This window comes from Mauremys reevesii, linkage group 5 (genome assembly GCF_016161935.1).
Source record: "Mauremys reevesii isolate NIE-2019 linkage group 5, ASM1616193v1, whole genome shotgun sequence".
NCBI lineage: Eukaryota > Metazoa > Chordata > Testudines > Geoemydidae > Mauremys > Mauremys reevesii.
The window spans coordinates 118,913,600-118,931,184 of NC_052627.1; the positions used below are offsets into that span (position 1 = coordinate 118,913,600).

At 41.0% G+C, this 17,585-nt stretch overlaps 1 protein-coding gene across 6 annotated transcripts in view; it reads right to left on the bottom strand.

Moving 5' to 3' along the window:
• HTT (huntingtin) overlaps positions 1–14,285 on the bottom strand; it is a 194,174-nt gene extending 179,889 nt beyond the window's left edge. For 5 of the 6 annotated variants that reach the window (XM_039540905.1, XM_039540908.1, XM_039540907.1 and 2 more), the window contains exons 1-2: positions 13,818–14,279; positions 1,226–1,309 (exon numbers count right to left, since the gene is read on the bottom strand). In XM_039540905.1, the coding sequence (XP_039396839.1) occupies positions 1,226–1,309; positions 13,818–13,918 (185 nt within the window). In that variant the 5' untranslated portion in view covers positions 13,919–14,279. Of the gene's footprint in view, positions 1–1,225; positions 1,310–13,817 lie in introns of all 6 variants that reach the window. The other variant, XR_005599204.1, reaches the window with a different exon arrangement.
• Positions 14,286–17,585: the final 3,300 nt, after the last annotated feature.

Here is a 17,585-nt window from a genome sequence, read left to right on the forward strand (position 1 = left end):
AGGTTCCTACTGTGTTAGGTGCTGTACAACCAGAAAAAAAGAGACCATCCCTGCCCCAAGGAGTTTACTTTGCCTGCAGTTTTGTCAACACCAACTACAAACTGAGACCCAAATCCTGTCACTGGAACCACATGACGGATCTGGTCCAAAGTATAGTTTCATTCTGATCTTAGGAAAATACAAAGAGTAAATAAACAGTAAACAAGTATATATTTGGGCCAAGATTTTTCAGAGCAACTACTAATTTTGGATGTCCAATGTGAGACAACTTAAAAAGGGCCTGATGAGCGTGGGCTCTAAGCAAATTTCTGCAGAGCTAAAGCTTTCATTTTAAAAAATGAAGTCACTAAACGGGAAACAAAAGTAAACTCAAGCAGCGTTTTCTTTGGAGTCTGCACATATACAGTTCCAGTGCCCCTACTATTCTCTTACTCTTGCCAAGCAACAACTGAATGAAAAAGACCTGGTCAATTCCTATACTATTATATTATTAATAATACTTATATTGTGGAAAAGGCTTGAGGCCCCAATCAGGAGTCATCGTGCTAGGACCACACATACAATAAAAGATAGCATATTCTCCAAACAGCTTACAACCTACATAAATATTGCTATAAACAAGTCCCTGGGAAACAATGAAACTGTCAAGAACCATGTCACTTTCACACTGTTCCTTGAGAATGCCATGAGATGCAGCTGAGACAGACACAGAAGTTTACTGGGGAGAATGACACAAAGGATGGAAGTTGGGGTAGGAGTATAATAAGGGGAAAGTGTAGCTCTTGCAAGGCCAGGAGGCCCTGAAGGAGAGAAAAAAGATGTAATTTCTGCATGCTTGCACCTATAATTTGAATCTGTTCCTGTATAAGTAAACCAAACAAAGGCCGATATGAAAGATTAAGCTCCCAAGCAGAATCTGGGGACTAACTCCAGGTAGAAATCTCAGCACTTTCCCAGTAGCTGAAGAAATCTGGAGGACTGGGGTTTTCACCAGGGCATTGCTCCTGGACCTCAATTATTGCAAGGTCTCATAACAACCTTTGGATAATGGGTTTGGTCCTCCAGAGAGTCTGTCTGGTAAATTTTTCAAGCCCTTGAATGTCCTGTTTAAAAAGAGTATTTTCAACATTTAGAATTAAAGATTGATTAAAATGAGAAAACCATAAAAAACTCCAGAGTAACTTTACCAACATTAATAAAATGAGTTCAGAAAGAATTTTATTACCTTAGAGACTGAGCAACTATGTTTTCACATATTGTCAGGCAGTGGTTCACTCGATCTTTCTTGGTAGTTGAAAGTTCTTTCTTTCTAAAATTAAGAAGAGAATGTACTTTGAATAAATCCAAACAACATGTCAAACCAATCACTGTTAGTTTGTGTGCTATGACAACTTAAATATTGCATTCCTTACTGTAATTCAGGACTGACAGATACACAATCAGCTATTTTATTTGCCAACATAGCCTAAATGAATAAGGTAATGTCTACACTACACAACTTTTAGCAACATGGCTGCGTTGCTACATCCATGCCGCTAAAAGTCGCACCGTGTAGCCGCTGTTTGTCAGCTCTCCTGCCGACAAAAAACATTCACCCCTAACGAGCGGCGTTTGTCGGCAGGAGTGCTCACCTGCCGACAACGCAAAGCGCTGTTCACACTGGCATTTGTCGTCGGCAAATCTTTCAGGTGGGAGGGGTTTAACACTTCTGAAAGACAAAAGTTTTGTCGTTCAGTAGCCTTATAACACCTTATCCTCAATTTAGCTCTGTTTTAAAACATAGCACTCTCACAGACCTGCATCACAGCTGGCATCCATTCCAGCCAAAGAAAGCGGATCAGAACTCCCTACGAAGCCCATAAGTGGTATTAAAATCAACCAGATTATACCTGAAGGAGATAGAAGTCATGGTACCATATTGGCACTTCCGGATTATAAGAAACTGAGGCACAATACTGCTTTAATTACTTTTTTCTATTGTGATAGTACATAAAGAGCCCAACCAGTATCAAGAGCCCATGGTGCTGCACAAACATTCTAACAGATAATTTAAACCTTTGGGTTAGGGTTCCTATGAGTAGGGGACTTGGGGTTAGGATTAAGGTTCTTATAGGTATGACTCCCGGCCCTAGAGTTAGGGGTCCTATGGTTAGAGGACCTGGGGCTAGAGTTAGGGTTCCTATAAGTACAGCTTCCCGCCCTAGATTTAGGGTTGCAATGAGTAGTGGACTTTGGCCTAGGTTTAGGGTTCCTATAAATAAGGCTCCCAGCCCTAGGGTTACGGTTCCTATGGGTAGAGGACTTGGGGCTACGGCTAGTATTCCTATGTGTACGGGACTTCAGGCTAGGGTTCCTGTGGGTACAGTGCCCACCTCGGGGTTAGGATTCCTATGTGTCGGGGACGTCAGGCTAGGGTTAGAGTTCTTAGGGCTACGGCTCCCAGCCCTAGGGTTAGGGTACCTATGGGGAGGGCACCCCGCCCTAGAGTTAGGGCTCATATGGGTAGGGGAGGTGGGCCTAGGGCTAGGGTTTCTAAGGGTAGGGATCCCCACCCTACGGTTAGGTCTCCCCGCCCTAGGGTTAGGATACCTATGGGCTGGGGACTTGGACCTAGGCTTAGGGTTCCTAAGGGTACAGCTCCTGCCCTAGGGCAGGGTGGATAAAAATCAATTTAAAAAAATCGGATTTTTTGATAAAATGCTTTGAGGAAAAAACCTATCTAAAGATAGTTTTAATTAAGCTACATTATAGCTCAAAGATATCTCACCATAGAATAGGGATTATAAATTCTAATTCTGTAGTATGAAACAATATATTCATGTAATGTTTTAAGAAAAGTTTTGTAAATGAGTTCCAATAGTTCATGGATTAGGGATCCAATCTCAGGTGTTCCAGGTGCATCTGTATAGATTATTTAGGTTAATCTTTCTATCTACCCAATGGGACTCAGTGGTCAGTCTAGAAGATACCATCAGAGATACTTAGTTTTTCAGTTCTCAAACTGTGGATTTGCATCTCCAGAGATAACATGCTTGTTAACAGCAAAAATGTTTTTGAATAAATCAATAATACATGGAGGTGAGAAATAACAGACCTCAACCCTATTGTCCCTCTGCAAATTTGTGTACACAGAGTCAATCTCTTACTTCTCTCTAAAAGTGCAAAGTTTCAAAAAGTTAAATGAAAAGAAGATTGTTGGGGGTGGAACAGATCTGGACAAGGAGAAGTCTGGAGATAAATGTGAGAAGGGAGGGACAGGCAGTAGAAACAAAAGTGAAACTGTTTGAGCAGCATATTCCAGAAGTCTTGAGGTCTTTCTGAGTGAAGCCTTCATTGATTTGAGATCTACCATACCATTCTCCCACTAGAAGGGAAAACCTATAATGGCAGCAGGCTGTAAAAGAGACCCAGTTTGGGAATATTTTAATGAAGTTCCTCTACGTGTGGGTAAGACAAGCATGCATGCAAAATGCAAACAGTGCAACAAAGAAATGCAAGGCCTGGTTGCCTAAATGAAACAACATCATGAGAAGTGTTCCTTCTCAGGTGGAAGCTGCATTGAAGATGATGAAAGAAACATGTCTGAACATGCAGGATCTTCAGATTGGTAAACTTTTTTATTTCATACTTCTTTCTAAAGGACTGCCTGTCTTCCTTCTGGACTATTCTTGAATTCTCATGTTTGAGCAAAAAATATAATTGTTACTCTATGGTACTATCATTTTAGACGCAGCTGTGATAAAAAACAAATAGCTGAAATAGGCAGATCTTCCTTTTACAATTTCACCTTTAAAGTAGTACTGAGTGTCAGTGAATGCAATGAGTAATACTAAATGAGCAGTGTGGTAATAATAATTAAATAACTGCATTGACTTATTTTGTTTAGGAGAATCTATCCTCAACATACAGGATTCTGAAGACTATCCACCTTCACGATCACCATCATTTTCTATAGTTTCAGAGTTATGTGCCAATGATAGTTGTTTCAATCACATCATGTGTGTCACATAGCCACAGTATATCACAGCAGCAAAAAGAAAAAAAAATATCTCCATCATCCAGAAACCACCATAGATAAGTTTGTGATAAGAACCAGCATATTACAAAGAGAGATAGTTGATGAAAAAAAATTGCCTGGTTTGTTTATGCAACAAACTCTCCTTTCTGTATGATTGAGAACCCACACTTGATTAACATGGTTCAGTCATTAAGACCAGGATACAGTCCACCCAACAGAGCAGATGTTGCAGGCAAATTGCTGGATAAAGTATATGAAAGAGAAATTGAGCAGTGTGCAAAAGGTCTAGAGGGTGAAAGTGTTAACCTGAGTCTTGATGGATGGAGCAATGTCCACAGTGATCCTGTTGTATGTGCTTGTGTGACAACAAAAGAAGGGAATGTATTCCTTACGGAAACAATTGATACATCAGGAAATACACACACAGCAGAATACTTACAAGTAGCAGTAAAAGCTATAACAAACTGTGGAAAAAAATTCAAATGTTTAGTACGCAGCTTGGTCACAGACAATGCTGCAAATGTATCCAAGATGAGAAAAAATTTAGAAGAGAGTGAAAAGCGTCCCAAGCTAATAACATATGGTTGCAGTGGTCATTTGATGCACCTCCTAGCCAAAGACTTCAGTGTTCCAGAAATAAAGGCTAATGTTGTTGAAATTCCAAAATACTTCCATAACAGCCACTTTGCAGCAGCCGCTCTGAAAAAAGTGGGAGGAATTAAGCTAACTCTCCCACAAGATGTGTGATGGAAGTCACTAGTGGACTGTTTTGAGCACTATATCAAGAATTGGCCTAATCTGATGACAGTTTGTGAACAAAATCGTGAAAAAATACATGGCACCGTTACAGCCAAAGTTCTCAACACTGCGCTTAAGAGAAATGTTGAACACATGCTGAGTACCCTGAAGCTTATTTCTGTTGCCTTGAACAAAATGCAGGGAAACAGCTGTTTTATTGCTGACGCTGTTGAAATTTAGAAGGAACTGAGTGAGATCTTAAAAAGAGAAATATGCAATGACAGAGTTAAATTACAAGCATTAAAAAAACAAATGGGACAAGCACTATCTCCAGCTCATTTTCTTGCAAATATTCTCAATACTCGGTACCAGGGTCAAACCTTAACTGCTGAAGAAGAGGAGTTGGCTATGACATGGACAACCCACAATCATCCCTCCATAATGCCAACTATAATAAACTTCAGAGCTAAGGGTGAACCACTCAAGAAATGTATTTGCTGATGATGTTTTAAAGAAAGTCACATCAGTGAACTGGTGGAAGTCACTTGGATTCAGAGACTGTTGAAGTGATAATCTCACTTTTAACAGCAGTAGCTTCTTCTACCAGTGTAGAAAGAATATTTTCTTCCTTTGGACTAATTCATTCCAAATTGAGAAATCATTTGGGACCTGAAAAAAGCAGGAAAGCTTGTTTTTATTTTCCAGATTATGAACAAACAGAAAAATGAAGGTGAATACTACTGAGTTAGCTGCAAAAGCCAATATTTTAAGTTTCTCATGTTGATCTGGCTGGCATAGTTGATTTAATTTTTTTTTTTTTTTTTTAAATTTCATTGAACTACACCTCTACCTCGATATAACGCCGTCCTCGGGAGCCAAAAAATCTTACCACATTATAGGTGAAACCACGTTATATCGAACTTGCTTTGATCCACTGGAGTGCGCAGCCACACACCTCCAGAGCACTGCTTTACCACGTTATATCCGAATTCGTGTTATATCGTGTTGCGTTATATTGAGGTAGAGGTGTATTTTAGTTAAAAACAATTTTAACAAAAACAACCCTGATTTTAAAAAACTTGAATGTTTAACTAAATTCAAAAATTAATATACTTGTTTTGTTAAAATATATGTTTGCTGTTGAAGAAAAAAATCCAGACTACATAAATTGTTGTTTTAGTTAAATAAAACAATTTAAATCCTCCAAATATTAATGATTAACCTGCTGAATTGGAGATATTTATGAAGTCATTGGGAGGTGAACTATCTGCTTAAATTACCTTTGGTAAATGAAATAACCAAACATTCATACATTTTCTGGTATAGCTGTAAAACTAATCTAAAAAGTTTTTCAAAATAAATCACTTTAAAAATGTATAGTGTGTACCTTCTAAAAATGAAACCATCTATCTTTGAGTTGTGAAGAATATGTATTAAGGTTATAAAAGTACATTCTCGTTGGTTGTTATGTAGAAATCCATGATTAAATTGAGTCTTCCTGACTAGTGATTTAAAACATGGTTTAAGAAATCAAATCCACCCTGCCCTAGGGTTAGACGACTTAAGACTAGGTTTACAGATCCTATAGGTATAACTTTCTGCCCTAGGGTTAGAGTTCCAACAGTCTGCGTACCTGGGGCTAGGGTTACGGTATCTAAGGTTAGAATCCCAGCCCTAGGGATAGGGTTCCTATGGATAGAGGACTTGGGGCTAGGGTAGGAGTTCCTACTGTTAGGGCTCCCCACCCTGGGTTAGGGGTACCTATGGATAGAGCTCCCCGCCCTAGGGATAGGGTTCCCATGGGTAGGAGACTTGGGGCTAGGGCTAGTGTTCCTGTGGGCAGGACTCACCACCCTAGGGTTAGGATATCTATGGGTAGGTTTCCCCCCGTCCCCTGGGTTAGAGTTCCTATGGGTTGGTGACTTTGGATTAGGGTTCCTAGGCCTCCCCCCTGTAGGGTTAGGGTACCTATGGGGCAGGCACCCCACCCTAGAGTTAGGGTTCATATGGGTAGGGGAGGTGGGGCTAGGGTTAGGGTTCCTAAGGACAGGGATCCCCACCTTCGGGTTAGGGTTCCTATGCTTAGGGGACTTCAGGCTAGGGCTAGGGTTCCAAAGGGTAGGAGATTTGGGGGGGGACTAGGGTTAGGTTTCCCAGGGTGGGGACTTGGGGCTAGGCTTAAAGTTCCTAGGGGTAGGTCTCCCCACCCCAGGGTTAAGGTTCCTATGGGTAGTAGATTTGGGTTAGGGTTAGAGATCTTAGGGGTAGAGCTCCCTACTCTACAATTGGGGTTCCTAAGGGGAAGGGGACTTGGGCCTAGGGTTAGGCTTCCTATGAGTACAGTTCCCCGATTTAGGATTAGTGTTCCTGTGGATAGGGAACTTGGGGCTAGGATTAGGGTTCCCATAGGGTAGGGTTCCCAGCCCTAGGGTTAGGATTCCCAGCCCTAAAGTTAGGGTTCCCAAGGGTAGGGGACATGGGGCTAGGGTTCTCCTGGGTATGATTCCCGGCCCTAGGTTTAGGATTCCTAAGGGTGGGATTCTCGCCCTATGGTTAGGGGTCCTATGAGTGATAGTCTCTAAGGTGCCACAAGTACTCCTGTTCTTTCTGTAGTAAAATAGAGCTTTTCCACCACCTTAGAGTCTGTGTGCAAATAATGATTGTATTTTTTAATTATTACTGTTTAAAATATACTTGCATCTAAAGGCCCCTACCAAGATTTAGACCCCTATTGTACTAGGCACTGTACAACAAAGGTAGAGACAGTCCCTACCCCAAAGAGTTCACAATATAAAGAGACAAGACAGACAAGGAGTGGTAAGGGAAACAAGGTCCCCCAAAAAGTTTTAGCTGCAGAGTCAAAATTGTAACCCAGAGTCCCTAACTCTCTCAGTGCAGGGTTCCTATCTAGTATGTCGTGCTGACTTGCTAGTTTTCCGCACCTGGTTTATAAACTAGCTGCATAATCATACATTACACAACTGTTTGAGCAAATGACAAAAAATTCAGGCAAAATTATATTGGTTGATTAAGCATGTGGAAAGCAAGGATAGATAGAAAGTCTCAGTAAAACAGATCCATAGATGTATAAAATGAAGTACATTTCAATTTTTGCAGGTCAATATGACACGATCAAAATGAGAAAGCACAGACTACTAACAAGAAAAATTCTAGAAAATTGTAGTCCAAAAGCCAGATTCATCTTACTTCCTCATCCAATTATATGATGTTGGTAGATTTTCATACAAATCACAAACAAGGCTAAAAGATAAAATACACACACAGAGTAAGCTCTCACTTTCAGAATACTAATTTGTCTTTTTGCATAAAGATGTAATTGCCTTGCCACTGAGTACTGAAGTAAATCCTAATACAAGAGTTGAACCCCTCATTGAGAAAGAGAAACTATATTAAATGTAATAAGCTATATCAGTGGTTCTCAAACTTTTGTACCTTTCACACAGCAAGCCTCAGAGTGCAACCCCCCGCAAATAAATTAAAAATATTTTTTATATATTTAACACCATTATATATGCTGGAGGCAAAGCAGGGTTTGGGGTGGAGGCTGACAGCTCACGACACCCCCCATGCAATAACCTCGCAACCTCGTGAGGTGTCCCAACCCCCAGTTTGAGAACCCATGAACTATACTAATGCAATCGTTATGTTGAGATTTTAGATACTCAGGTCAGGAAATTCAAAGTTAGGTTTTCTGTGGCAGCCCTAATGCCACCCCTTTGTTGGGAAAAGGGGTGGCATGGGGGATATTTGCATATGGGTTCATATTAATCCCCAATAGGTAAAGGTACAAAAGTTTGACATTAAGTTAAATACTTATTTGAGAGATGCAAAAAGAGGCAAGTTGCATGTAATTATCTAAAGGGACACCAATTTAAAAAAAAAATCTGAAAACATTTAGCCTACTGATTTAAAAGCAACTCTAAAGATTGCTAGAACTAGAAGGTTAGAAAGAAAATCTTTGCTGTTAAATGCACAAAGTAAACAAAGCACTTTGTGTATAGTCAATTAGTTTATCCCCATATAATTTCCCTTTTTCTTTCTACACATCTTTCATGCAGCAAAGAGGAACAAATTTTGAAGAAGAGAAGGTGTGAATGAAGAATGACAAAAATTGGAAGAAGCAGACAGTACCTAAAAACTACTTTTACCTTGGCAAGATTTTAACGTTGACAGTATGTCTCTAACCAAATTTGTAACAATGAGTTTCTTCAGTGACACACAAATTTCAGCTACCTATTTCTTGTCAGTAAGTGACATTCAATTTTTCACAAACATAGGTTGAAATAGTTAATACACTGTTTTCACATTTCTCAAAAACTTCCCTTTTGGGATGAAGTTCCTCACATTTCATCTCAACCCAAGATTTTGGGGGTTTTTTGAAGAAAGAGTGAACAAAGAAGAGGATTAATAATAAAATCTTATTTTGAAAGCACCTTGCATTCTTAAGAATGCTAAAATATCTTACAAATTTACATAAATTGTTTCAAGCCCCCCACCAACACACACACTTAAATGCAACCACACACACAATAAAAAAGCAGCAGTTTAAGAGCTAACATCAACGCTGCATAATAGTTTAAGACAAAAATAATGAAAAATGCCATGGCCAAATTACGCAGTAGGCAGAATGAGCAACCAAGTTGAAATTTGGCCAAAAGGACCATGAGTAAACACCAGTAACTCCTGGAAAGGTGTCATAGGACCTTTAATGACCAATGTCAGAATCTCCATTTCACAACACTTTTAAAACAGCAGGTTAAAATACTCAGAATCTGTGTGATTTAGAGTCTAAGCCCAATTAAAGTCAACAAGCTCTTAAATCAAACTACTAAATCACTTAGGTTCTTTGGAAAATGTTTACCAAGCATCTCCAGCAGCACAGTGCCTTTTAGCACTATAGTAGGCAATGTTCAGTACAGACACAGAGGAAGAGTGCAATTTACTGTATCAAGTTACATTTGGACATGCATGTAGACTCACTAGATATAAAGTATGCCAATTAAGTTGCTGAATTTGGCTACCTTTGTACTTTTCATTATTAAACCAAAGACACTCCAGCCCCAACCAAGACTCAGCATGTCTTCAAAGTTAGTTGAACTGGCACAGGGTAATCCCATCTCTGTGAAAGTCAATCCACTGTAAAAATCTACAATCAATGAGTTGAGCTAAAAATGGAACAAACTCAATCTTCCTGAAAAGAATGACTCATACTTTATTTTGGTTTATGCTCAGATTTTAGAAGGAGAAAGTCTACAAAGAATGCAAACACTTCACTAGCTAACATTTGGGTAATATACCAATGTGAAACATGGAACTATGGGCCATTTCCAGTTGCCAACCCTTTCTTCATCACTAACTTAATATTTTCTAATACAGCTGTGTGTGATGTTTAAAGATGAATCTCTATTAAAGAACTACTTTTCTGGGAACCTGAGTTTTGATGACAAGCATCACTGTGCATAATCTTGTTTACTAAGGAATTGTGATGCTGAGAACTAGGAGGAACTGGTATTGAGGAATGAATAACTTTAAAACAGCTAGCACTTTTTGTTTTCCTTAAATATTATCAAATGCATTTGAGAAATATGGAGAAAAAATTCCAAGGGATATTTTCCCTCATGAACTTTTATCTCTTAGATCAGATCTTTCTCTTGGATGTGACTAATATCATTATCAACATCTACAGCATGACAAAGGATAACGCTATGTTTCAGAGATCACAGGATTCCATGACTCTCAGGGACATCTGTGACATTTTCTGCTTCAACCCTAAGGTGCCGGGGGCCCCAGAGCTGTCAGCCAGCAGGGCCTGTGGGTGCTGGACATCCCCCAGCAGGGTTCAGGCTGTCTTCCCTCCACGCCTTGGTCTTAAGTCATCTCTCCATCATTCCCCCACCCCCATTATTTTTAGTAAAAGTCACAGACAGGTCACAGGCTTCTGTGAATTTTTGTTTATTGGACGGGACCCATCTGTAACTTTTACTAAAAATAACCGTGACAAAAATCTTAACCTTAATCATGACTGTTCTGGACTCTAACTAGTGCTATGGTGGAGGATGAGGGCAAGGAGCTGTTCAGTGTCCCAGTGCTGTAGCATCCCATCACTGTGATTGTCTCCTGTGAAGGTCTTGATGGAGCAGGTGTAGAAGGCCCCAAATTAAAATCTTTATTGTCTAAACACTGAGTGTACAGAATTGTGTTCTTCCTGATTCCCAAAGCATTAGGGAAAATAGAAGGGAGGTGGGTTAAATGATTTCTGACTTGTATGCAGTGATGTTGTAGCTGGTGGTGTTCCCAGGATATCAGAGAGAAAGTGGGTGATATAATCTCTTTTACTGAACCAACTTCTGTTCCGTCCAATAAAAGATATAACCTCATCTATCTTGTCTCTCTAATTTCTGACTTGCCAAAAGTCACTGAATTGCCAGAAGGAAGTCTGCAATCCTAGCATACACCTTGATCTTTCATATTTGGAGAAAGTTTTAGCAAATGATCCCAACCCATTTTCATTTTTCCAGGGAACAGTCTGTGAAGAAGCTAGCCCATACCCCTGTCCTGGGGCATCTTGTTCTTAGCTGCCTTCTCATGTGGCAGTAGCATGATCCCACTGTTTGCGTATCTGTTGTGCTGGTGCTTCTTACTATCTAGAGAGTAGACTGAAAGTTGCTTTTACCATTGAACAACACTGTCCAGAAAACTTTAACATATCCAGTTAAATTTCTCCAGTCTACACTAATAAGATAATTTCTTAAATTGGTAGCTTTTTCACAAAAGACCTGTTAAAGTATTGGGTACAAATATCTGCAAGTGGATATTAAAATATGATGTAAGGGTCTGAATTTAAATTTGCAAAATAAGAGCACTGAAAATTCAGTCTTCTGCTCTAATCTTATTGACTCTGCTTTTAAGAATAGGCTCTATGGTATGCCAGGTAATTGGTTGGATAGTTCCTGGCGGAACCCAAAATAAATACAGTTGCAAACTAAAACACACTAAGGCCACATAGGATGTGGTGATACTCTTTGCTTATGTTTTTTTAAATGCTTTTATGAATTTCAAGGGATAAGCTCAACTTAAATCATACTTTTACCTGCAATATTTTGACCTAAGAATACTATAATTTAGAGAGACTAGAAAGGAAAAATGTCTCGCTTGGTGTGTTAAGTTTGCATTTGACACACAGAAGTTTGTGTAAGGTCTCTTTCACTGCCTCAGCTCTACAGCTGGTCAATTTCCTCAACTGTTCGTGTCTTTCACTTAAAAATAGGAAAATGTGGTAAAACTACAAAGTGACAGAGGGACTCGGGTATGTGTGGTGGAGGAAAACTGGTCTCGTGGTTAAGGCACTGGACCACTGGGGGTTAGGCAATGTCTTGTGTGACCCTGCCCCAATCATTCGTTCCTGTCTCTTTTCCATTTGTAAAACAGGGATAGTACTTCTTTATTTGCCAGGTGTTCTGAGAATAAATTCGTTGAGATATCACAGAAGAGCCTATAAACAAAAGAAACAGCACCCTGAACTACTTTTTTTTTTAAAGGCCTAGTTGCTATTGCTCTTTTAAGTTTTAACTCTGTCATCTTTTATCATCTAAGTTTTTAACATCAGTGTAAACAATTGGAAAGCTAACTTTCACAGGATACTTTTATTATTAATTTATGTGATGCATAATTCCCATTAAGAATTTTGCTATGCAATGTTACTGTATATTATAGGCAAATGAATGGAGACCTTTGGGGTTTGAGAGTTCATTTTGTAAAAATATTAAAACTATAGGGAAACTATCAGGAAGTTTAGGTATGAAATTTAAATGTTGTATTTACGCCCAAGACATAATTTATTTATTTTTAATTGGGATACTTAGTATAATACACACAGGGGTCACTGCTTTTCTTGGTTTGTGAAAAAATGTATACTTGAGGATCACCTAAACAATCAATGCTATAATAATGTTTTAGTAAAACTCCACCTGTATAAGAACCAGTTTTGTTTGTGATTTAAACACTCCCTAGCAGTATCTGACACTCAGACATTGCAACAGGAAGTAGAACATAAAACTGACAAAACTAACTAATCTCTTTTCACTGTTCAGGTTTTTTAAGAAATTGTTACATATAATTCAAACAACATATTATTACTTCTACAAGATTAAAAATGTTTCCCTAAAAGAAACAGATTCTGGCATAACAGACAAATAAGTGCCAGCACTTTTGGTAAAAGTTGAATGATATACTACTGAACTTTTTGCATTCCTCTGGGGAACTGGTTCTACTAAGATGATACCTATCTAATGCCACATAATGTAACAAGATCCAGAAGGCCAGTATTTGGAGAGATTTGAGTCCAGTAAAGTGTAGATGTTTGTATAAAGGAGTGGTTATGTTTTTAATTTGTACTTATTTGTCTAGGTTATCATAAGTACTATAATAATTTGTCTGCTCTTTAACGCTACTGGTGCAACATAACTACAGTTTATTTCTCATAACTTCTTTAAAAAAAAAGGTTTCAGTATTTTCTAGATAGATACCCAGACACCCAGACAGTTACCAGAGCAGACACTTTATTAAAGTATCTTCTTCCAGTGAGAAAGGGCCAGCTGACAGCAGAACACCAGCCGTGCTTTGCTGGCACACACGTGGATTATTATTATTCCTGGAGTTTGCCAGGGCGTGTGCAAGAGGCTCTCTGGCTGTCACGAGGAGTCGCAGGTAGCAGCGGCCTGGAGACGAAGCCAACTCACTCCGGCGAGCGAACCTGCGGAGCAGGTTAATGCTTTTCCTTCTGGTGAGAACGGATTTTGTTGGAGGATCTTTAAGTGAAACCAAGTGCTTACGAAACCCGCCTTCATACAACCGTTAACTCAAGGGGCAGCACCAGGGGCCCATCCACCCCTACCCGTGGCAGGGCGCCCACGGGCGTCTCTTCCCACACCAGCTCGCTCCCTCTGAGGGCAGCAGCTTCTCAGAAGCTCGAAGTTCCCTTCCACCCCCGCCTAGTCTTCGCTACCGACCCAACCTCGCCGCCCCGCGGCCGGACACTCACGCTCTCTGGAGCGGCTCCTCGGGGATGGCAGCCGGCCCCTGCTGCTGCTGAAAGGAGCGGAGGGACTCGAAGGCCTTCATCAGTTTCTCCATAGTGGCCATGTCCGCTCAGCCCGCGCCGAGCACCGCGGGGGCTAGTCGACCGCAGCGCCCGGGGACCGGACTCCCCCTCTCTCCTCACAGCCCCTGAGCCGCTCGCTTGGACCCGGAGCCGCCTCCCCGCTCACAGCGGCCGGGAGCCTGGAGCCTCTCAGCGCGCTGGCTGCCCGCTCCCGGGGCCCCGGAGACTCCCCGTTCGCCGCGCCCGGGCCGCCGCGACACCGTCCCAGTTACTGCAATGAATGGAGGAGACGCTGCGGGGCGGCGCGATCACTCTGGAGCCACCTCGCCGCCATCTTGGAAACCTCCCATCATCCCCCACGCTACCCCTCCCGGCCCGGCCTGGAGCAAAGTTCCCCACGCAGGCCACTGGGCCCGGCGTACCCGCGGGAGGGAGTGGAAAATTAAAGAGCGACAGCCTCACCCACCAATCAGAAAGCAGGCGCTCCGCCCCCTCCCCTAACCACCACTAGCGGGAGAGGAGGCCTTGGGGCAGCGTCACCGCTCAGACAAACACAAGCTTGGTTGAGAAAACACAAATTCGGCCACGCTCGCTTCAGCGCGCTCCGCCCCCTCTCGGGAAGATGGTTGTCAGGTCCTAGTGCCCCTTGGGTTGGTGTCAAGCTTGGGCCCATTTGCCAGCTTCCGCCCGTCGAATGGTGCGTGCGGAGCCTCTGGCAGAATGGTCGGGCTCCCGTAGAGCAGGCCCTAGCTCCGTGGGGACAGCAGGGCACACAGAGCAAGCTCCAGGTCTGTGCACACCTAGCTCTTGTGCTGCTTTTGCTATAGGGGCTCAGGCTCTGTCTGGCCTTTAACTAGGGTGACCAGATGTCCCGATTTTTGGGTCTTTTTCTTATATTGACTCCTATTACCCCCCACCCCCGTCTCGATTTTTCCCATTTGCTGTCTGGTCACCCTACCTTTAACCCTCAGTAACACGTAAGAGGAATTAAGGACAACAGGTGTGAAGCAGGGCCACCCAGAGGATTCAGGGGGCCTGGGGCAAAGCAATTTCAGGGGCCCCTTCCATGAAAAATAAGTTACAATATTATAGAATGCTATATTCTCGTGGGGGTCCCTGTGGGGCCCGGGGCAAAATGCCCCACTTGCACCCCCCTGTGGGCAGCCCTGGTGTGAAGTAAATGCATATTAAACCCTAATGTAGACACTCCCATTCAAAAGTGAAGTGCACTTCATTCACATTAACTTAAGATACCATCAGAAGGGATTCAGATAAAGCAAACTAAGGCCTGGGCTACATCTAAAATTTAAGTTAACATAGTGATGTTGCTCAGGGCTGTGAACAATTTTGTGCTCTGAATGTTATAGTTAGATCAAACCAACCCCTGGCCTAGACATGTCTAGGACAGTGGAAGGATTCTTCCATCAACCAAGCTCTGCCCCCTCTTGCAGACCTGGATTATTTACTTCAGTGGTTCTCAAAAAAAAAAAAAAAAAAAGCTTCCATGGATCTAGTAGGCATATACACTACAGCATTGTAGTGGCATACCTATGCTGCTGTAGTGCAGACATATCCTAAGGTTGAATTGAATGACAGTATTCCTGTAGGTTTGATGTTCTTTGCACCTTCAGTTCATCTTTATAGTCCTGAGTATCCTTGCATTAACAAGCCCTGATGCAGCTAAACTGGTTCCACCCTTGCAGGGTATAACAAACTGTTTCTATAATACAGATTTAGTTGAAGTGGGACAACATGCATACACCTAAGGTATATATACATCTCACAGGGTATGTCTACACTGTAAGCACTACAGTGGTCCAGCTGCAGCTACTTCACTAGAAATGTAATGTAGACACTTGCTACAGCACTGGAAGGGGGTTTTCCATCACTGAGCTAGTGGTATCAATAACAGAGTTTAGGACAGCTTAATACCCCTGAGTCACATAGCTAGGCTGACCTAAGGTTTAAGAGCAGACCAGGACATAGAGGTAAGGGATAACAGTATCTGAGCTCAGAAAGACACTTCTGAAAAGCAATTTTTGACTTTGGAATGAACAGGCACAGGTATTAAAAAACGTAATTGTAAGAATATACTCAGAACTCCACAAGGTCAAACAATATTTTATATATAAACTTGTACACTACAAATTACACGTGCCAAACACTACCTGTGCTATCAGCACTCAAAATAGTTTTACAGGACAAATACACAGGTTTCCAACAAGTGCACTTAATAAACATTTACTTCCCAAGTAGTATTCCCTCTTGATTTTTACTCTGTTGAAATGGAAAAAACAATTAGGTTTCTCCACATTTCCACTCTAATAGCACATGCGCTACAGAACAAAGACATTGACATAGGCTAAAAGGAGACATTTATTATAAGAACTCACGCTAAAAGATTGAAAAGAACCAGTGACGCATTGCCACACAGAATATTTTCGTCTGAATTAGTTCCCATTTTTCTATTTTCCCACCCCTTGTTTTGAGACAGATGCAGGTCAGAGGTAAACTAGGTTTATATTAAGACTGTACTTTACTATTATATTTCACACCAGCATGACATTTTGCATTCATATAGACCTCCTATTTACTTGTGTAGCATTCATCCTTGTACATATTCAGCGTTACTGAATTAAAAACTTCTGCCTTCTTCAGCCTTCGCCTTTCTGAAGGTAAAACTTGTCCAAGTACCCTGATTTACATGAAGGCACCGCTCCTCTTCTTCCTATAATGTTCTGTGTCAAAAGTACCTTTGCTCTTCTTTGCAAAATTAATTAATATTAACTTTACAATCTACTGTTGTGAAGTAGGTTTTTTTAAGTCAATACTTCTATCAATATAAATTAATTTTTTTGGTGTGTGGGGGGGAATCACTGTAGTGTTGCACTGAATTTTCCACACAGTTACTACTTCTGGCTTTAATAAAACTGGTTGCTTGAACCCATTTAACTGAAATCCTTTTATTATGCAAATTAGATAGAAAAAGTAAGGAAAAATTTATCAATGTAATAAAAATCTGCAACAAAATGTATGCAGCTTTTGGAAAACTAGCTGCTGAAGTCTGCCTACACTAGGAAAGCTAAATGGCTAATATAAGCTCCACCTGCTAAAAAAAGACTCTTTGAAATAGATATTCACACTACACAAGTTAAGCCTTTTCATCTTCTCTGAGAAAGATGTTTAACACTAGATTGATGATTCTCCAGGGAGTCTTTCTAGAGCTATATCTGAAGTTCGGGATAAAATTTGCTTATTTAGTTCTGTCCATTCTTGATCATTTAACTTCTCTTCATTACAAAGCCAGGTTTTCAGAGGTGCAGATAATTTTAGAAAGAAATTCGTGTTCATTTACTGCAGTTGCACACTGAATTGTGGTACCTGGTAAATTGTTCCAATGGTTAATTACTCTCTCCATTAAAAATATATGCCTTATTTCCAGCATGAATTTGTCTAGCTTCAACTTCCAGCTATTGGATCATGCTAGATTGAAGAGACATTTATTAAATGTCTTCCCTGTGTAGATACCTATAGACCAGAGGTTCTCAAACTATGGTCCAAGGACCACAAGTGGTCCACAAGCTCCATTCAGGTGATCCACGGATAGTTCCCTCTAAGGTGCACACCTGGACAGCCACACATGAGAGAATAAAGGGCCACCCACCTAATTAGTGGAGCCGCACAGAGGTGGCTCCACTAATTAGCTGC